The 20,496-nt window shown below is 50.5% G+C and overlaps 1 protein-coding gene across 2 annotated transcripts; it reads left to right on the forward strand.

The window, feature by feature from the left end:
• The first annotated feature begins 460 nt into the window (after positions 1 to 460).
• Positions 461 to 20,337, forward strand: CSF1R (colony stimulating factor 1 receptor). 2 transcript variants are annotated; one of them, XM_058034603.1, is made up of 21 exons: positions 461 to 631; positions 5,023 to 5,268; positions 6,052 to 6,336; positions 7,017 to 7,153; positions 7,818 to 7,977; positions 8,829 to 9,018; positions 9,980 to 10,095; positions 10,713 to 10,833; positions 11,585 to 11,775; positions 12,339 to 12,451; positions 13,868 to 13,994; positions 14,464 to 14,568; positions 14,895 to 15,005; positions 15,151 to 15,313; positions 15,832 to 15,932; positions 16,076 to 16,191; positions 16,918 to 17,040; positions 17,160 to 17,271; positions 17,564 to 17,663; positions 18,217 to 18,322; positions 18,780 to 20,337. In XM_058034603.1, the coding sequence occupies exons 1-21, from the start codon at positions 583 to 585 to the stop codon at positions 18,909 to 18,911; spliced, it is 2,904 nt and encodes a 967-aa protein (XP_057890586.1). In that variant the 5' UTR covers positions 461 to 582; the 3' UTR covers positions 18,912 to 20,337. The 2 variants fall into 2 exon arrangements, with proteins under 2 accessions (XP_057890586.1, XP_057890587.1); XM_058034604.1 differs by having other exon boundaries at positions 15,850 to 15,932.
• The last annotated feature ends 159 nt before the right edge of the window (positions 20,338 to 20,496 follow it).

Below are 20,496 nucleotides of genomic sequence, written 5' to 3' on the forward strand. Positions count from 1 at the left end.
CCCACCTGGGAGATGCCTTGGGCTGAATTGCCTTTGTGGGCCTGTTGTGAAGAGTCTGCCATGTCCTGTGAGGGTCCTCTGGTCCCAAAGCCAGCACTGGGCCTGAGGTGAGACTTGTCCTGCTGAAATAAAATGGAATCCACTGCCTGCAAGTGTGGGGACACTTTGTGTCCCCGTGCGAGGCAAAAGCGTATAAATGTCCCTGGGGATTGGAGTGGCAGAAGCCAGAGAACACCAGGGTTCTCCCAAAGCCCAGCATGGTGCAGTGGCCCCTGCCAGTGTGGGGATGGGCTCCTCTCTGGGAGCTGAGGGGACCCTGCAGCAGGGTGTGCATGGCCCCACCTCTGCCATGGCGTTGTCGCTGGTGACGTGACAAGGCATGGCCTGTTTTTTTTCCCCCTGTTTCAAAAACAAACAAAATAGGGAATTTGTTAACTTGTGGTCAGCCCAGAAAGGAGAAGCTCCTGAGAGGGGAGTGCTGGGGACGGTGCCCACGAGAAGAGGCACCCACTACTGGAGAGGATCCTGCAGCAGCATTGGCTCCGCGCTGGGGACACCTGGGGACACCCCGGGCCTGGGGACATGGGGCCTGCTCTCCTCCTGCTGCTTACCACAGCTGGCTTCTGGCATGGTGAGTACTCCCAAAGCCCCAGGTCCCTCCAGGGGAGCTGTGGGATGTGGTGAGGGTTTCCTGGGTGTCTGGTGTAAGTGCTCCATTCCTTCTCTGCTGAGGAGGCCTTGGTGGGGATGGGGCTGTGCTGGAGCTGGACTCACGGACACCTGGCAGCTCCTGCAGGTGGAGGGTGAAGCTGGGCTGGGTCCCAAAAGGCTGCTGTGGGCTGGGATGGTCCCTGTTTGCTGCTGCATGGAGTGGGCACTGCAGTGAGCAGGACCCTTGGCATGGCTGGGCAGAAGGTGTGTGCTCTGTGGCACTGCAGGGAAGAGACACCAGTGCTGGAATTCACTGCAGGCTTGGCTGTAGCAGCTTTCTGAAGGTCATCCAGAGCTGGCTGCAGTTATAGAGGGAGGCCAGTGGTGGAAAGAGGGTGTGTTGCTGGTTTGTGTCGGCTCTGGAGCTTGGCTTGCCCTTGGCTGCCTGCAGCCCTGCCAAGGCAAGGCCAAGGAGGATGGAGAGGTGCACAAAGCATAGGAGAGCCTTGGGGAGATAGGAAAGGGAAACTTCCCACTCTTTGGGTCTGGACAGGGTTTAAGATGAAGGAATGGTTCAGCAGAAACTGTGTCCTGAGGGAAGCTCTTTCTAAAATAACACTTTGCTCAAATGGGGAAGGAGCTGGAAATGTTTGGTCTGCAGGTGGAGAGGTTGGGAATATCAGCTGCGCTGGCACCTTCCAAAGCACCTCATGCCCAGCTGGAGTGTGTGAGGATTGCTGGTTTGCAGGGCTGTAGAGCCAGGGTGTGATGGAAACAACTCAGCCAGCCAAGAAGGGAAAGGTGAACACGCCTGTTTTTGAGGCTGCAGAGATGGCCAAGGAGTGACAACCCACCAACCTCAAAAAATAGTCTCTAAGCCTGTTTTGAGGTTTACAACCAAAGAGGTGGAAACCAGTATTACTCATATTGCGTTTTGAAGTGCAGGGAACCTCTCAGGTCCTGTGTGGCGCTCACCTTAATATTCCTTTTGAGCATGCTTGGGGACACAGTGAGACTGTGGTGGGGACAGCATTTAGCATGTGACAGGCAGCAAATCCTTCTTGGGACACTGCAGGGCTCATCTCTTCAGCCCAGGACATTTGCATCCCCCTCACTTGTTGTTTCACTTCAAGTGACATTTGCAACATGTTGAGCATCATTTTCTAGGTCTGCTGTGCTGGGAACTGGGTTGTAAAGGGTTCAGGGTTTTTAATTTCTTGTGGATTTTACAATAATAGGGACTAGGCAGGTTTAATGCAGATCTGTGAGAGATCATAAAAACAGCTTTTAGGATCTCCCCAAAGGTTCCCTGAGCCACTGGCCAGTGCCAGATCATGAGCTGTGACACTTTCATGAGGCACTGTCTGCCATGCCAGGCTGTAGGACGCACATTTGTGTGGGTACCAGCACTGCTGGCCATTTGTAGCACAGAGATGCACCAGGCCAAGGTTCTACAAAGCAATAGCCTCCAGCTGGAGCCAGAGCCTGACTTCCTTCTCCTGCCTCTGGGATTGCAAGGGCATCTTCTGTGAGCACCCAGGGCTGATGTAACGTGATTGTTGTGACTGGGCTCTTGCTGAGGGAGGGTAAGGGGCTCAGATCAAGCAGAGGAAATGTTTTAAACCTGATCATCTTGCATCTGTGTTCTTGGCCATCTTGAGATGTATTCCTGGGAGGTTTGTTTTCTTATTGTGGGTAACCGAAACCTCTGAGGTAGAAGCCCCAAGCAGAGCTGTGATGAGCACACTTTTCTCCATCCAGATACTGTAGGTGACTCTGGGGCCCTCAGAAATCAAACTTTTCCTTGCTGTCTCTGAGGGTGGGACAAAGGGAGCTCAGGTCTGGTATGGATCCCTTTGAGGACCAGACCTTAGCCTAGTTACTCCCCAGAACTAACCCAAAATCCTGGTGGCTGGCTCCTGTGGTAAGGATCCTGGGCACTTCTGTCATACCAGCCTTCACTTCTCCTTCCTCACCAAATGCTCAGCAGGGGAAAGCAGTGTTTTGGCTGGCATGGAAGAGGCAGGGACAGTCTGCAGCTGTGAGGAGAGGTCATGGTTACACAACCCAAGTGTGGTAAAACCTCTGGCCAGCAGTTACTGGCAGCGCTGCGGAAGCTGCTGGAGAGCAGAACAGAGACATCCTTGGGCTTCGTGCAAGATTGCACAGTGGTCAGCAGGGACAGAGCCTCCCGCAGCAGCCCTGCTTCCCCATTCTGGAAAAGGACCCACTGCTCTGACTCATCCCCAGCACACATGAAGGAGTGGGTGCTCAGTGACCTGCAGCTCTCCTTGTCCTGCATTTGGTGTCTCTGTCCTGTCTGTCCTCACTCCACCTATGTGGTGCTTCCAGTGTGGATGTGAGGCTCTAGTGACAGCCTGAAGGCTTTTTCCTCACTGTTCTGGAGAGCACCTGCCCAGAGCCTTTTCTGGCCCCAGCACCTCTGTAATACCTGTGAGCTGATGACAACAAGGATGCACAGTGAGGTGACTCCTGTTTGTTTTGTTTTCTTTCCTTGTCCTCCTGCAAAAAGAGTCATTTTCCCCATGAAATGGTGCCAAAGCCTTGGCTGTGGATGGATAGCCAAAGCAGAGAGTAAGTGAGGGAAAAGGATACAGTGACAAAGAGTTAAAGCAACAGAAATATCAAAGCCCACTAGAAAACACAGCTTAGCAAAAAGGGAGGAATGTTTTGCCTCAGATATGTGGAAAATGTAGCTTTGCAAATTATTCTGGGATATGTTTTTCTCCACTCTGGGCTTCTCCTCTTTCCACAGAAAGATAAAAGTATTTTAAAAAAAAGGGGAACAGGGAGATAAAATGTCAAATTTTCCACGCTCCAAAGATTCTTCCTCTCTGCTTCTCCCTTCAGGGCCAGTGAGTTTAATCTATGCCTTGTCTGAGCTTCCCCATGGCTATTGTGTCATTGACACATGCCAGCAACGCTCTCCAGGGTCTTCTCAACCCTTTGTTGCATGGAGGGAGTCATCAGCCCAGGATGGCTTAAATGCTGCTCCTTGGGCTCTGGAGAGCACAACCCTGAGCACAGCTGGCAGCCCAGCACACACATCTGTACCCTGGGCATTGCCTTCCTCCCCTAAAGAGCTGTGATCAGGGGTGGGTGAGGATGGGGCTGTGCTCTGCTGGCTCTTACAGGGCCAGTGTCCATGGCAGGGGATCACTGCCTGCAGAGCAATGAATTGATGAATTGCACAGCTCCCTTTATGGTTAGCATTATTTGAATGAGGGTGTGTGTCCCTTTAAATGTGAGGTTGGGTGAGCGACTGGGAAGGAAAGCAGAAGTGGGAGAATAGCCCTGGACAGGGGCTGGGAGGGGGTGCAGAGCCCCCCAGGCACAGATAGCCATTTGCAATGTGTTTCCTGTCCTCCCTGAGGGCCTGGAGCGGGGTGGCTGCACCACTTCTTCCCCAGCCCTGTGGCACTGATTCATTTTGCACTTCCCCCCACCCTAAATATAGGAGGTGACTCAAAGAACTCGCTGACAGGGCAAAACTGGGAAAAAAATATTTCCCTCTCACACTAAGGCTGGAGTAGGACCCTGGTTCCCCTTTATTCAGCCAGCAGAGCAGGCGTCTTCAAAGCAGAGATGCTTCAGAACTCTGGCTGGTTGTGATGTTCCTGTCTGCAGGACTGGTGTGTTGTATGAACAAATGCAGCTATGGGCTGTCATCAGCTCTTTAGGTTTTCCATGCCTCAATTTCCTCTCCCAAATAGGAATAATAATGTTGTGTCATTTCATAATGCTTTGTTGGTGTCTGTGAGGAGAATGCAGCGTGTGACTCCATGATACACACGAGGGGGTGTCCTTCAAAATCCAGTACTTGGCAACAAAAAGCCAAATTATATGCACTGACCTGCTCTGCAGGAGCCTTCCAGGTCTCTTCTAGCTCACCTCAGCCCCAATGCAACAAAGAGCTCCATCCACCAAACTTGGCTTTATCTCCCCCAAATGATGCTATGGGCTAACCCAGTCCATAGAGCGGCTCCAGCTCTGCCACAAAAGGAAAACTATTGTAAGAAGAGGCAAAAAATCAGCAGGAACAATTGCCAAACTGGCATTTGCCCTAATCAGCTCCAGATGATTGCTTTTCCTGTCCCAGTTGTCTAAATGTTCAAATGGCAGGGAAGTGTGAAGGGTGGTGTTTCTTCCCTGAAATTCATTCCTTGGAGTATCAGGCCATATGTGTCTGGTGGGACAGAGAATGATGGAGTGATATGAGCCAAAAAGCCAGTCTGAATCCCAAGCTCAGCCTTTTCCTGATGCTGAGCTACTCCATTCTCAGCAGTGGGAACTCCAACAGAGGATCTTTAGGGATCATTTTTGCATTCTCACTCTCTCTTTCCCTTGCAGGCTCAGCATCTCCAGTGATCAGCCCTGACCTCCCTGCTCTGGTTGTCAACACGGGTGATCCAGTCCTCTTGCACTGCTCAGGAGAGTCTGAAGTTGCATGGAATAGCAAAGAGGTTACATTCAGAAACCACACCAGCAGCACCCTCAGTATTCCCAATGCCACTTACAGGAACACGGGCACCTATAGCTGTGCTTATGTCAACAGCAGTGACAAGGGCATTGCAGCCATCCACCTGTTTGTGAGAGGTAATAACCCTGCTTGTCTCTTCCCACAGCCACTGGCAGAGCAGCCTCCCTGCAGGGAGCCCTGCACAGGTGCTTTGTGCTGTGTTTGTGTGTGTGTGTGTGTGTGTGTGTGTGTGTGTGTGTGTGTGCCTGGGGAGCAGTGCAGGCTCCTGGTGGAGCCACACAAAATGGGGTCCATGGTTAAAGCACTGGGTTAAAGTATAGAGCTACATCTCATGTATTTGTGGAGCTCTCCCTCCTTCTGCTGTGGCTTCCCTTCCTGAAAAACAGTCTGTTCAGTGTTGTAATGAGCAGTGAGAAAATCAGAGAACTCTATTGCCAGTACCTCAGATAAGGGAGAGACTCGCATGAATTACATCCTCCCAACATGACCTGAACCCCAAATATTCATTTATCTCAAAAGAAGCTGTGCTGTGGTAGCTCTACCACTTGACTTCACCCCTTCCCTTGTACAACAAGTGCTGCCCTGAGCAGGGAAGCCAGAGATCTCATAAGTAAAACTTTCACCATGGTGAAAAGTTTAATTAGAGGTATACATACTTTTCAGCCTCTCTTATCCATGGCCATTAGTGAGCTGGTTGCTGTGATCCCCTCAAATGCCTCAGCTGGAGCTGGGTTTGTCATGTGAGTGTTTGGAGGCTGAGTCAGGCAGGCTGAGCAGGGCTGCCCCAGCATCGAACTCCCACTGGGCAGCAGTGCTGGAGGCTTGCCTTGCTGGAATGTGTTTCTCACTTCAGTGCATTTTCTGACCCCTCTCACAAGGCTGTCCTGTCTCCTCTGCAGACCCTAATAACACGTGGTACACCCCCTCTTTCCGGGTCTGGGGGATCAAAGGTGGGAATGTTGATTTCCCCTGTTTCATCACGGCTCCCGAGTACGGATCCAGTGTGACTCTGATAAGGGATGATGCCTCTCCTCTCCTACCTGGGACCAGCTACTCCTTCAGTGCTGAGAGAGGAGTAACACTCTACAATGTGCAGACCAAGCATAAGGGCCCTTACCGATGCCAAGCACAGATAAATGGAAAAATAAATAATTCACCAAGAATAAGACTGGTTGTGGAAGAAGGTAAAGAACAGGGGTTGTTGCTGTCCTAAGGGCCACAAATAGCTAAGCTGGGCACACTAGATAGTTAGGGAAAGACCTTCTGAACCTGCAGTTTCAAAAGGTTGTTTAATGGAGGCCAAATTCCATCAGCCTCTGGCAATTTGGTTCCTTGAGATGGGTTTGCATGGGTTCAGCAGTCTTCAAATCTTTGCAGGCGCTGTCACAGACCAGACAAAAATGTCCACCAATCTGTCCAAAGTTCTGCAAGTTCTCAGTCCCTGATGCTCCATTGTAACCATGGCAAAAGCTTCTCCTTCCCTTTCAACCCACAGTCCTGACTGCTGTGCTCTCCCTCCCTGTACTGCTTCCCACAGACACGTGCTCAAAAGGGAGTGGTGATCTCTAGGGAAGGGAAGGCAGGGGGTAAAGAGGATGGAAAGGAGGAGGTATAATCATAGAATAGAGTAATAAAATAGTTTGGGTGGGAAGAGACTTTGAAAATCATCTAGTTCCAACCTGCTAGATCAGATTGTTCAGCTCCCACCTAACCTGGCCTTGAACACTTGAGGATGGGGCATCCACAACTTCTCTGGGCAATCTGTGCCTCACCACCCAAGGTAGCCAGGTCCTGGGGAGTCCCCAGAGCACTTGGGCTCACTGGACAAGCTGACATGGATCTTTCCCTGCTTGCCTTTGTGCAGCACTGGAGAAGCCTGTCTATGTGGAGATGGACCCTGTGGACCATGTGCGGATCGTGGGAGAACCTTTCCAAGTCACCTGCAGGGTGACTGCTCCTTCCTACAAGTATGACATCAGATGGGACACAGCAGCAAAGAAAGTAAGCTGGAGGGTGGGGCTTTCCTGGAAAATGGGAGACACAGGGTGGTAAGAACTGCCCAGACCCACAGCAAAACCTTGAACCACCCAACCAATGCAGCTAGTCAAGCTGTAGAAATTTGAATATCCTTTCTTTGGGATGACACAGGATAAAGAAACACCTGCCTGTTGTCAAAACAGTCTGCAATGGATGAGAATGTGTGGTTTCAGCTGAGTTTATTGGACAGGAGCCACAGTACCTATTAAACAACATTTCTTCTCCCAGCCCTGCCAGGGCTTATAAAGCAGCAAGCATTTTCAGGACAGAGTTCTCCAGAGAAAAGATATGTCTGAAGAAAAGGAATCTATAATGCTGACTTCTAACTGCTAGATGGTTAGATGAGGTTTGCTAGAAGTCCTTATTATAACTGATGCCTTTATTAAGGAGATGAAACCACACACAAGGTATGTTTGGATCACACAGTGTAAGGCCAGGTTGCAATCAGAAGGCTGACAATAGCTATAACCTGACTGCTGTGCAATATCTGCCCTGGATCCTTGGGGTTAATGTGCCTCTGGGTCTGCACACAGGTTGCTCTCAGGGATGAGCTCTCTAGCCCTGAGCAGGTGAGATGTGTTTGTTTTACCCTCCCAATGTGTGCTGTTCCCTCCTCTCTGCCTGACAGGTCAACAGAACTAAAAGGTCTGACTTTGAAAATGATAACTACTTCATCAATGACACCCTGTCCATTGCAGCTGTGACCATGGAGGACAGTGGCAAGTACATCTGCATAGCTAACAATTCAGTAGGATCCAAGAATGCCTCAACAACGCTTCAGGTAGTAGGTGAGTCCTTCCCCAAAAGCCTAGTAGGGCTGAATCATGTGCAGCCTGGAGTATTTGCTGCTTCTGCCTCCATTCTCTTCCTAGATTTGTTGTTGAAAACATTATTCTCACCTGTGCCCAAGGGCTTACATGGGAACTATGGAGCTGCTGAGAAAGGAACTGGTGTTCCCTTAGTATCTGAAGGAGCCAGAGGATGTTTTGGGTACTGGATGAAAAATTGGAGTGCTAGTCTCAGTCTCTGTGCATTTATAAACAGCTTTGAAACAGTAAAAAGGGAGTGGGCAAGGTTGTGCTGGTTCCTTCAGACCAGGAAAGGCTGGTTAGAAGGAAGGGTGAGCCACATGAGCAGAGTATGGGTCTGGTCTCTTCCAGCCACAGATCCACCAAAGGGGATTCAGGTCTGTTACACACTTGTTTGTATCTCAAGATGGAAAATTCATCCCTACAGCTCACAGGCTGGAGTTTGCTGATGGTCCAAAGCCACAGCTCAGAAACAAGGCTCTGTCTGTTATCTCCCAGTGAGAAGCCAGGATTTTAGCTAAAGGGCCTGTATTTTCTAAACAATTAGGAGATACTGTTTAGCCTGGTCACTTCCTAGGACACAGCATGTACAACTTCATTCCTCAGAGACTTCACTAAGATTTCCTAGCTCTCCTCAGGCAGTGCCATGACAAAGAAATTATTTAAGAGCACTCCTTTGGGAACATAACCTGTGTAATGTTTCACTCCCTCCTGCAGTCTCCCAGCTGAGGCTGCTCTTTCCAATAATGATCCATTTATGGGGCTGGTGTAGGGTTATTCCAGGTCTCTGGACCTGCCTGCTGACAGTCATGCTCTCCTCCACCCTGCAGAGAGAGGTTACGTGCACCTGACCCCAGGGCAAGCCACCAGCCTGGAGGTGGCTCTGGGAGACAATGTGGAGCTGCAGGTCCACATTAAGGCTTACCCAAAACTTCTCCACTGGGCCTGGGAACACAGGAATCCCTTGAAGCACTCTAAACCCACCATATTCAAGGGTGAAATGATCTCTGGAAACAACTGGTACGTGCTCTTTGTCTTCTGCCCTTCTATGGCATGTTTCCAAGAGAGCTTTCCTTGAAACAGGCAGGCCCCATTCTACAGAAAACTCTTTGGTTTTAAAGAGGGAAACTGTTCTGCATTTCTGTTTTCTCTTTCCAGTATTATTAGCAAACCACAGTGTGATCAAGGAGGACACCACCCTTCTCTAACTTGGTGGCCTTCTCCTTAGAAAGCCTTGTGGGAGTCAGTATCACGTTTGTGATCTGCTTGTTCAATTCTGCACTCTCGTTGCCAGGAGAAATTGCAGGAGTGGATGAATAGTACAAAAACCTTAATTTCCTCACTGGCCCTTGGACGTATCCCCTGCTCTGAGGTTGAAAGAGTGTGCACTGAGAGGCACTGGGAACATATTGTTATGTGAATATGTTCTAACAGAGGGTACAGATCTGCTCTTCCAAAGCCTGCAGCCAACTGAGACCAAGGGGAAGAAAATAATTCCATTTGTTGGGGTTTTGGGCAATTCCCCTTTCATTTTCTTAAAAACAAAAAACAATCCAGAAGAGGAACTGTGCCACTTGGCAAAATTATGGCTTTAGGGTGAACTCTTTCTTGCACTGGGGGCTGAGCAATCAGCTGGGGGCAGAAGGGAGTGGCACTAGGGAGCAAAGATTCAAGGAGAAACTCATTTTGCCAAAGGCAGGAGGACCAGCATCCCCTGACCCTTGAAAGGCAATGATTTAGATGTTAAATTATTTCTGAGCATTCACCCACCTGTAGCCTTTCAGAAGTGCCGAAGTGCTCTTGGTGGCAAAAAGTATTTCCCCTGAGGAAGATCAGTTCCTCCCTAGTTTCCCCACAGAAGCAACTGGCAGGTTCCCTGATGGGCTGGGATCAGTGCTGGAAGTGTTCCAGAGCACAGAAGCAGCAGCATCTCACTGAGCAAGGCCTGTGTGCTCCTCACAGTGTTTCTCTCTGTGAGCAGGTACAACAACACCCTCTCCCTGAAACGCCTGAAGGAGGGAGAGGGAGGCCTCTACACCTTTTATGCCTCCCACAGTGCGACCAATGAGTCAGTTACCTTCAGCATCTCTCTCAAATGTAAGTGCTTGTCCATTCTTTCACCCTGCTTGCCTCTGGGACTGCTTCCCAGTTGGAAAAAATAGTTGGTTGGGGTACCAGGGTGTCACAAATATCTTTTATGGAAAATGCTTTCCTTAGGATTTTTCCTCCTGAGAAGCTGAGAGGCCTCAGGAACAAAATGTAACCAATGGTTGGTTATCTGCTGCTGTGGAATGCAACAGGTGCATCTGTGATTGGTCTCATGTGGTTGTTTCTAATTAATGGCCAATCCCAGTCAGCTGGCTCTCCGTCCGAGACAGAAGCCTTTGTTATTCATTCTTTCTTTTTCTATCCTTAGCTAGCCTTCTGATGAAATCCTTTCTTCTATTCTTTTAGTATAGTTTTAATACAATATATATCATAAAATAATAAACCAAACCTTCTGAAACATGGAGTCAGATCCCTGTGAGCACGGTCACACCAGGCTGCTTCCAGCTTAGCACCCACAGGACACACAGACCCAGCCCAAAGCTGCCTGTGTGTAGCACAGGGGTTCCTCTGGTTTATTGTTGCATGCATGGAAAGGAAACCAGAGCATGGGGGATGTGCTCTTCCTCTGGTCACAGCATTCACTGTTTCTGTGGCTTCCCCAACAGCTTCTCCAAGGGTCTGCAAAATCAAGGTGCCAGCTGAGGACTCCAGCCTGCTGCAGTGCGTGGCCATCGGGTACCCTGCCCCACGCATCGAGTGGTACCAGTGCCCCGTGCACGCTGACAGGTGAGGCTGCCCAGGGCACTGAGCCCTGCAAGCTGTGCCCCTGCCCTGCCTGGCATTCACTGAGCAGCAGCACCACGTGGGCTCCTAGGCAGGCAATACAGCAATCCAGCCCAGTAACAGCAGCAGGGATGCTGCTGTGCTGGAAAAAAGAGGTTCTTGGGGTCTGCCTGAGAAGAGGGAGCACTTTCTGTTCCTAAAGTCCTGAGCTTGAAGAGATTGTCCACCTGTGATTTATGCTCTCCCCAAGATTTTTCAAGGAATATATGGATAATTTGGAGAGGTGCCCTGGTGTATGCTGCTGTAGAGGTACATCCTGGCTGGCCCAGTCATCTTTTTGGGACTTCCACAGGTCTGAGGCTCTGCAGAGCATGGGTTTACTGAGCTACAGAGTCATGGGAAGCAACTGCAGCTGCCTGTTGTGTCTCAGAACCAGCCCCACTGAAGAGACTGATGGCAGAACACATAAAGTGTTAATTATGAGTGCTGAGCCACATAAAGGCACTCATGGCTCTGTCTAAGCAGGGCTGTGGCTGGTTTTGCTCTGGTCCCCACAAATCCATGGACTGAATTAAGGGAGAGAAAAATATTCCTGTATTCAGGGGGAGATCTTTAATTTGGCATAGAGTAACACATCTCACAGAGCTGCAAGCCTGTGTCTCCTCTCTATTCTGACACAGCCCTCCACCTTCCCCAGCTGTGAGCTGCTGTGCTGCAGAGCAGCCCTCACTGTCCCCTCTTGCCATCCCTGCAGGTACAGCGAGGGGTACAGACTGATAAGCAATGACTCCAGACCCCAGGTGGTGAATGTGTTGCCCTTCCAAGAGGTGGAGGTGGAGAGCAGCATCCTCTTCGAGGAGCTGGGTGACAATTTCACCTTCTGCTGCGTGGCCATTAACGGGGAAGGGAACGCCTCTGACATGTTCCACTCCTTCACCATCACCAGTAAGATACAAACCATCAGCTGGGCAGAGTGGGGGAGGATCTGGGGGCTTGGAGATTACATCCTTTATGTATTATATCCCCACTGTCTGGCAAGAGAGCTGGGGCAGATTGCACAAGCCCTTTACCCTCACAGGTGTGGGGCTTTGGCATTTGCCAGTCCTGAGGGACCTGTGGGAATTTCTGGCTGGGTTATAGCCTGGAGCCACATCATGAGCATCTTATAACTGCAGCACTCAGCTCCAGGGCATGGTGCAGCCAGCAGCTTCTCAGCCCATGAAAATACAGGGGCTGCCTCTTTTGGTGGGGCTGTTCTTGCTGCACAGGTCTTGGTCCAAGTCAGTTTGAGCTGCATCTGGTGCTGTTTGTGTGGAAATAGGAGGGTATGAGAACCAGCCTAGAGTTTGGCATCAAGACCTTTCCTCAGCTCCCAAAAGGGTGTACTGAGGGCTGTGCTGGGTGTGTGGCATACAGAGGACTCCAAAGTGAATAGCAGGGCAAAATGCTCCCAGAGTTGGGATTGAACTAAGAGTGTTTACTCATTCTCCTTCTTTTTCTTCTTCCAGGGAGTATTGTGGCCCTTCCAAACAAGCTCTTCAGCCCTGTTCTCTCCACCTGCATTGGGGCATTGGTGCTGCTGCTCCTCCTCTTCCTCTTCCTGCTCTACAAGTACAACCAGGTGAGATTCCCTGTTTGGGCTGTGAGGGCTGCCCAGCCTCAGGGGCACACAGCCTCTGCTGGCAGCCAGGCCAGGGACCATCCAGCTTGGAGGGACCAGGCAAGCTGCCTCCTTCACCTCCTCTGCCTCCCAGATTCCATCTGCAGTTTCCTACTGCAGGGCCAAGCTCATGCACCCAACCCAGTGTGTTAAAACCTCCCCTGCCCTGCTCCTTCAGCCTTGCAGCCCACAGGTCAGTGTGGTTATTGTTTGGTGCCAGAAGAAGGTGCTCAGTCTGGGCTGTCAGCTGCAGCTGGTTTTGCTCTGGTACCCACAAAGCCATGGACTGAATTAAGGGAGGAAAAAAAAAGGAGTGGTTTGCAGTTTGCATCTACTTTTTATTCTGCTCACTGCTTTATAAAAAACTGTTTTTATGGAGAAACAGGATGGTGTTAGAAAAAGTTTGTTTCCAGGAAGACTTGGTCACTATTTTTATATAAGAACTTGCCCCATTTTCTCTGCAAGGCTCATTTCCAGCATTTGGATTCTTTCTCTGTTTTTTCCACAAACTGAACCAATCAGTAGCCACCTCTGCCTCATCAGTGGGTGAAAATCTCCTGTTTTTCATCTCTCCCTTTTGGCACCCTTCCTTTGACAGCCTATCAAGGCTGAAGATTTTGCAGCAAAGTTCTGGTGCTGGTTGTCAGAAGATCCATCAGAGCCCTCTCTCAGACAAGCACCCACAGCTCAGCAGGCAGAGCTGCCTTTGGACAGTGGTCCAGAGACAGACAAAGATGGATCAATGTGGAAGAACAGATCTGAAATACCTTTTTGGAAGGGCTTGCAAGCCCAAGAGAAGCAGGACATGTCTATAAATAACATGGTTACCTCTCTCAGTCAAGTCCCAGCCTTCTCTGCTCAAGGACTCCAGCTCTGCTGCTCTGCCTTGCCCTGTTACTTCTGCCATGACATTCTTGGAAAAGAGAAATTCTTACTTCTCTTTCTCCTTTTTTGTTTTACCCCTGAAAGGAAGTGGGGGCGGGCCAGCCCCAATGTTGTGCTGTGCTCAGCAAGCAGGGGTCCAAGGAAGGAGACACAGTGGAGACATCTACCTCCAGCCCCAGCTGGGCACTGTCAGCCACTGCCCTGGTGGGACAGGCTGGATCTCCCAGCTCTGCCATCCCCAATGATGGCAACAGGCTGCTTCCAGTGGCAGGAGAGCCTCCCTCAGTCACAGGTGATGACCTCTCCATAACTGCAAGGAGTCCAGGCTGTCCAGAAAAAGCCTCCCTCACTCAGCCAAGATTCTAAAGATATTTGATGGGCTGAAACCTGTATCTTCCCTGTGCACCTGCAGAGTGAGCTTGAGGGGATGCTGGGGCTGGGGAGCCCTCCCAGCTTGGGGAACACTGAGTGACTGGAGCCCCTTCCTTGCAGAAACCCAAGTACCAGGTGAGGTGGAAGATCATCGAGGCCTGTGAGGGCAATAATTACATCTTCATTGATCCCACCCAGCTGCCATACAACGAAAAGTGGGAGTTTCCAAGGAACAACCTCCAGTTTGGTAAGAAAACCTTCCCTGATGCTTCCCTGGTGGCATGAAGCTCATCAGAGAGCTGAAACGCTTCAAGAGTCAGAGCCAAAGCTCTGGGGGATATCCAAAGCTGCATCCAGACATTCCAGCAGCATCCTTAACCAGCCCTTGCTGCTCTCTTCCATATGGGATGGCAAGTGGCAGGGTGTAGCCTGCCTGTCCCCCCTTTGCTCCAAGGAAGGCTGCAGGGGTCATGTCCCTCCTCTTGCACATGGGGTCATTCCTGAGGCACAGCCTTGGCGAGGCAAAGTTTGGAGATGGCCTCTTTCACATCACCTTTGCTCACTGTAGAGCTCCCCACAGATGTTTGCCAGCTCCTGACTGAGGGATGTGTCCTCCTGTGTGAGCCCAGCAGGCATCGTCCTCAAGGCTGTGTGCAGGACAGCTGCTCAATCTTGCTCTATCAAATGTCTTAAAAGTCCATTTTTTCTCTCTGCAGGAAAAACTCTTGGAGCAGGAGCCTTTGGAAAAGTGGTGGAAGCCACAGCTTTTGGGCTGGGCAAAGAAGATTCGGTGCTCAAAGTGGCTGTGAAGATGCTAAAGTGTGAGCACAGAGCAACTTGCAAGGGCTGAAATCTCCCAAGCTCCTCTGGGCAGGATGTAGAGTGTGTTCACCACATGTTGGTGCTCACAGGCTGCAACAGCTGCTTTTTGAAGTTGTTTCTGTGCCAAGTACCAGATGTTGGAATCACACTACTGCCTTTTTTGTGGACAGGGGAGGCCAGAGGCACAGTTAGAGAACATAGTTTTCACTCTAAGTGTGTTTCCTCCTTTTGTTCCATAACTCTGTCGGCACCTTTTTCTGTCCTCTCCCTTAACCTCCCCCTTGTCCCTCCCTCACTCCTTGACACGGTGCTTCTCGCCCCACAGCATCAGCAGACAGGGATGAGCAGGAGGCCCTCATGTCTGAGCTGAAGATCATGAGTCACTTGGGACACCACGAGAACATTGTTAACCTGCTGGGGGCATGCACCTGTGGAGGTAGGATCCCACAGCCCCCTGACAGGGCCCCTCCTCTTGGCACAGCTGAGCTGTGTGAGTTCTGCTGCCCTCCCAGGGAAAGCAGTCCTCAGGGCAGGGCACGGCAACAGCATTCCTTAATGGACCCTCTCTGCTGCTCTCCCAGGCCCAATCCTTGTCATCACCGAGTACTGTCGCTATGGAGACCTGCTGAACTTCCTCAGGAAGAAGACTGAATCCATAATTATCCAGGATTCTGCCCTGGACACCTCTTTGGACAGTGCTGCCGATTACAAGAACATTGAGCTGGAGAAAAAATACATCCGCAGGTAGGAGCAGAGCTTGGGACCTGCAGGGCTGAGCAGCACAGGGCTGGGTGCTCACTGGGAGAAGTGTGAGGAGCACTGTGCTGGGGAGAGATCAAATCCTGCCTGGGGACAGGCAGGATATCAGGATGTAAAAGCCACAGGGGTTGCATGTATTCAGACCTGGTTATAATTCCAAGTTTTTCAAGGACTTGGACAGCAGTCATTGGATATCCCACAATAAATGCAGGTTTCAGCCCTGTCTGACCTTCCACAATTCAGAAACAAAACTTTTTGGTTTCTTGCACTATTGGGCACATGCATTTGGTAGGATGGAGCTGACTGCTCCCCATTACCCTTAAAAAAGGGGCCCAGGTCCCCTCTCTATCAGTTTCTAGTTTGCCTTTGCCCTCAAGCCCCTGCCTAAGTCACCTTCTGCAGGCAGGCATGTGGTTTCTGCTCCTGGTGGATATGGAGCAGGACAGAAGGTGCTGCTGGAGGGTTCTAACAGCCTGCCCCCCTCTCTGCTGCTTCTTACTCAGTGACAGTGGCTTTTCCAGCCAGGGTTTGGAAACTTATGTTGAAATGAGGCCTGTGTCATCATCATCATCTTCAGCAGCATCAGATTCTGCGCAAGTCAGGGGTGAGTCAAAGGCTCATTTCTGTCATTTGTGATTTCTTTCTTTTGGCCATCCTGTCTGGTTTAGCTCTGGGAACCCCAACGTGCCACAGTTGGCGTTACTCACCAGCTTTGCAGCAAATCTAAATCTCTGCTCTGAATTTCAGGGAGAAGCTCGGAGGAGGATGAAGCCAGGGAGGATCTCCGTCCCCTCAATCTCTCTGACCTGCTGCAGTTCTCCAGCCAGGTGGCCCAGGGCATGGCATTCCTGGCATCAAAGAACGTGAGTGCCAAGAGGAACACTGCCCCCAGCACATCCAGCGGGCAACACCAGTCCAGCCAAGCAGGAGCCACCCAATCCTGGCTGCAGAAGGCTTGGGATGTCTTTGGATGGGGATGCCAAGCTCAAGCAAGCTGCTGCTGGACATGGGCCTCTCTGCTGTGTCTGTTGGGTTCAGACAAGCTGGGCCCTGGTGTTCCCTCCAGAGCCCTTGCATGGAGGGCAGTGTTACAGGGGCAACCCAGGGCTGTGCATCATGCTGGTCTCAACAGTTTCTCCCCTGCTTTTACAGGTCAGGAGCTTTGTTTTGAAGCTTTCTCACTTTGGCAGTGTCCCTGCTACCCCAGGGACAAGGAACTGAAAGTGGCTGTTGAGCTGACTGCCAGAGCTGGCTCAGAGTGTGACAGTCACCCTGTGACTGTTTCAGGGATGAGGACAGTGTCAACAGCCCCTGGTTCTGACCCTCCCCTTATGGGGAAGATGACAGCCCCATGAGTGATTAAAGAACAGAGCATGACATGGCATAATGTCTTAACACTGCAAATGAGGTGATTGAAAGAGAGCTACAAACACAGAGTTGACATGGTTCCTCAGATGGGGCTCTTCAAGCAATACATGCTTCCCTTGCCCCTACAAGCATTGTTTTGGTGGCAGGTCCAGGCTGTAGGGAATTTTTTGGGACTGCTGGGGGCCAGTGCCTGGATCTCAGTTGTGGTCTGTTGTCCCCAGTGCATCCACCGTGACCTAGCAGCCAGGAATGTGCTCATATCAGACGGACGAGTAGCCAAGATCTGTGACTTTGGCCTGGCCCGGGACATCATGAATGACTCCAACTATGTTGTGAAAGGCAATGTAAGTAATTGAAATGGGCACAAGAGAAGGCACGAGGGTAGGAGGGGCTGGAAAGGACAGACAGGGTGTAGCATAAGCTGCCAGCTTGTCCCAGTCTGCAGGACTCTCTGCTCTTCCAGGCCCGCCTGCCCGTGAAATGGATGGCCCCAGAGAGCATCTTTGACTGCATTTACACGGTGCAGAGTGATGTGTGGTCTTATGGCATCCTGCTCTGGGAGATCTTCTCCCTTGGTAAGAAAGCAAGCTTGCAAACCCCTTTTGTTTTCTGTGGCTCACTACTGCCCTAAGGTATCTGCAGAAAAATTTCCAAGAAAGGAGGAAGGTTGACAAAAATCTATTTTATCAGGGCTGTAACACACTGTGTTATGTTTCCAGAGGGACCATTCAAAACAAAGAATCCCACATCATTTCCTCTAACTCAGACCTCCCTGGTGATGCTCCAGGCCGCCTCTTCCCACCCCTCAAGGCTGGAGTGTGGAACCCTGTGGTCTGAGAGCCACCTCTGCTCCTTTTTCTGTCACAGGGAAGAGCCCCTATCCTGGCATGGTGGTGAACAGCAAGTTCTACAGCATGGTGAAGCAGGGATACCAGATGGCCAGGCCTGACTTTGCTCCCTTGGAAATGTGAGTGGATGCACTGAGATTCACACAGCAGTGACAGGGGGGCTGGCAACAGGCAGGGACAGGGGACAAGGCACAGGGACCTTGTCCACAGCTCTGCCTGCTCTCCCCGGTGTCTGCCTTGGGGTGAAGGATGGATCCTACCAGGCTGCTCCTTGCTCCTGGGGCAGTCTATCCAGCATCTCCTGTTTAGGGACAGGAGGATGGGAACCCTCACATTACATATCTACATTTCTGAACTTGGTGGGGGTTTCTTCTTTTTTTAGTCAGCTTTTTTTGACTGTATGATTATGAGAGGATGAGCCTGAGTAGGCTACAGGAGGTAATGAGTGCAAGCCTGAAGTCTTGATGGCATAAAGCTTCTTGTTGATTAGTTTGCTCCATCCACTCCAGTGCTCACCATTCCCTGGAGGCACTGCACTCACCATGGGCTTTTTGGAAGAAGGGACTGCTCAGTTCTGTGTCCCTGACATGCAGAGTGCTGCAGGGAAAGCCTGGGGTTGCAGATCCCTCCAGCAGCACCATGCCACCTCCCTGTCCCTGTGTGGCCCTGCAGGTACAGCATCATGCAGGCGTGCTGGAGCCTGGAGCCCACACGGAGACCCACCTTCGACCAGATCAGCTGCTTCATCCAGAAAGAGCTGGAGGTGCATAAGGAGCAGGTGAGGACCTCTGGAGAGAAGGGGGAGGATCTTTCCCCCTATATGAACACAGCCTCTGGACACATTTTGTGTGATATCCCCTACCATAAGCTGATGGGAGCAGTGTGGTGTTGGTGGGAAGTGCAGAGGCATCCAGCTGAAGGGTTAAGTCAAAGAGGGCTGCACAAGGCAGCACAGCTTCTTGGCAGAAACCTCACTGTGACAGCCATTCATGCACTGCCAGCACAGCACCCTGCCCCATTCCCCTGGACCTGCTGTGAACTCTCTCAGGACTAGCTGTTCACAAAAGCACAGGCACATGCCTGCCCTAGCTGTGAGCCCTGCCCCGTGGGCACAGCAAAGGGGGGTAATGCAGAGTGAGCAGATCCCCAGCTGGTCACCTGCATGGGAACATGTGTCAGACATCAAAGGGACCAAAACACACTCAGGGTGTTGTGTTTCTTCCTTTTCTTTCAAGGACTACACCAACCTCCCCTCCAGTGCAGAGGAAGACAGTGGCTGTGACACCTCTGGCTGCTGTGAGGAGTCCTGCGAGCAAGAGGAGAGTGGGCAGCCACTGCTCAAGGGCAACAACTACCAGTTCTGTTAGGTGGGACCTTCACCCTGGGGCTGATCCTTGTCCTGGCTCGACAGAGCTCACCCTAGGACACAGACACCTTCTGCTTTGGCCTTCTCTGTGCTTGTTGAAGTGTGGGTGTTATGAACTCTTATGAACTCTCTCACCAAAAGGAGAGCAAAGACACCTTGGTGTTCCAGAGTCTTATCCCACACATGGCATAGAGCTGTCAGGATGGTAACAGGCTCCATCTCTACAAGGTACACAGAGGTCCCCAGCAGCCACCTCCCCATGCCCCAGAGAAGGCTGTGGGAGTTTGGGTTTTGTAGTTTTTAAAAAAATACTAGTCACAGCCAAGTAAGACATTTCCAAGTGTCACTCACATTACTGAACCCTTGAGTTTTATAAGAACATCTTGAATTATGTCTTAGCACTGGAACTGCTCCATACACTCCCTTTTTTGATGGTTCTGCTCTCTTCCCTTTGTCAGACTGACCCTGGACATTGCAGTGTTTAGAAATAGGTAAAGCTTCTACATAGCATTAAATATGCATTAACCCTACACTTCCTTGTGCAATCCACCTCTCTGCAGCTGATGCTTCTGCAGGGAGTGTTTGGGTGAAGTGAGCCACAGAGCCAACCCCAGGGTTATGTGAACTTGTGCCTCACTAACAGGACAGGACAGCTCTTTCTCAGGTAAAAGACAGCAGAAAACAGTGCTCTTCCATGAGAGCCCTGAACACACCCCCAATCCAGGAAATAATGGCAGCTTAAAGAGGTCTAGAAATGATCAGCATTACACATATCCTACAGAACTTCTGAGTTACTGAGCATGTAGCAATCACTGCCTTTGTCACTATGACAGACTTATACTAAATTTCCTTAATGTACTTTTAATAGTACAGCTGAGGTGATTTTTTTTTCATAAGCTAGGGCCTAATACACTTCAACCTATTTCTCAGCTAGCTCTTGCTCAGGGTTACTATGGCCCTGGCCACTCAGTCCTGTCTACCTACCAGAAGTAGCTAAAGAACCTTCTCAGCTTCACCTGACTCGGTGGGTAAAGGATTTCTATTCCAGGTACTGGGAAACTGCAACTGACAGGGCTCAGGGAAACTACAACTGCACTGCAGGTGGCCTTTGTCACACTGAGCAATTTCACTGTGGGCCATTTCTCATTCTATTAAACCTGGTTTTATGCTAACACCAAGTGATTCATTCTTCCTTACTAAATGAAAAGCTAATGTAACTCTGTCAGCATTATAAAAAATAAAATATATTTAACAAAATGAGTCTCTCCTAGGGCTCTAAGGACTGTTCTCAGAGGGGAACAGCTCAGAGCAGGGGTGATGCACTGGCCTACCCACTCACCCTGCAACTCTGTTCCTCAGTACCAGTTCTCAAAACCACTCATTCTTGTGTAACAAAAAAAACCTATTAAAAGCAAGGTTTTAAAGCTCTGAAGTAGTCCCTGTGCATGGATATAATGGAATGTAATTTCAGTTGTGATAATGGAACATCTGACAAGTCACCATGTGGAACATGGCAGCAGTCTCTGGGGCAAGTGCAATGGCAAAGGCAGGGCAAATGCAGAAGAGATTCAGCAGTGTTTGTGCCT

The sequence above is a fragment of the Melospiza georgiana genome, chromosome 15 (assembly GCF_028018845.1).
Source record: "Melospiza georgiana isolate bMelGeo1 chromosome 15, bMelGeo1.pri, whole genome shotgun sequence".
In the NCBI taxonomy this organism is placed as follows: Eukaryota; Metazoa; Chordata; class Aves; order Passeriformes; family Passerellidae; genus Melospiza; species Melospiza georgiana.

Excerpts from the sequence above, each read along its gene's own strand:
- CSF1R (XM_058034603.1), top strand. The coding sequence starts at position 583 with ATGGGGCCTGCTCTCCTCCTGCTGCTTACCACAGCTGGCTTCTGGCAT. Across the intron at positions 15,314-15,831 it reads GAGAAAAAATACATCCGCAG|TGACAGTGGCTTTTCCAGCC; the intron begins GTAGGAGCAGAG and ends CTTCTTACTCAG. Across the intron at positions 17,664-18,216 it reads GACTTTGCTCCCTTGGAAAT|GTACAGCATCATGCAGGCGT; the intron begins GTGAGTGGATGC and ends GTGGCCCTGCAG.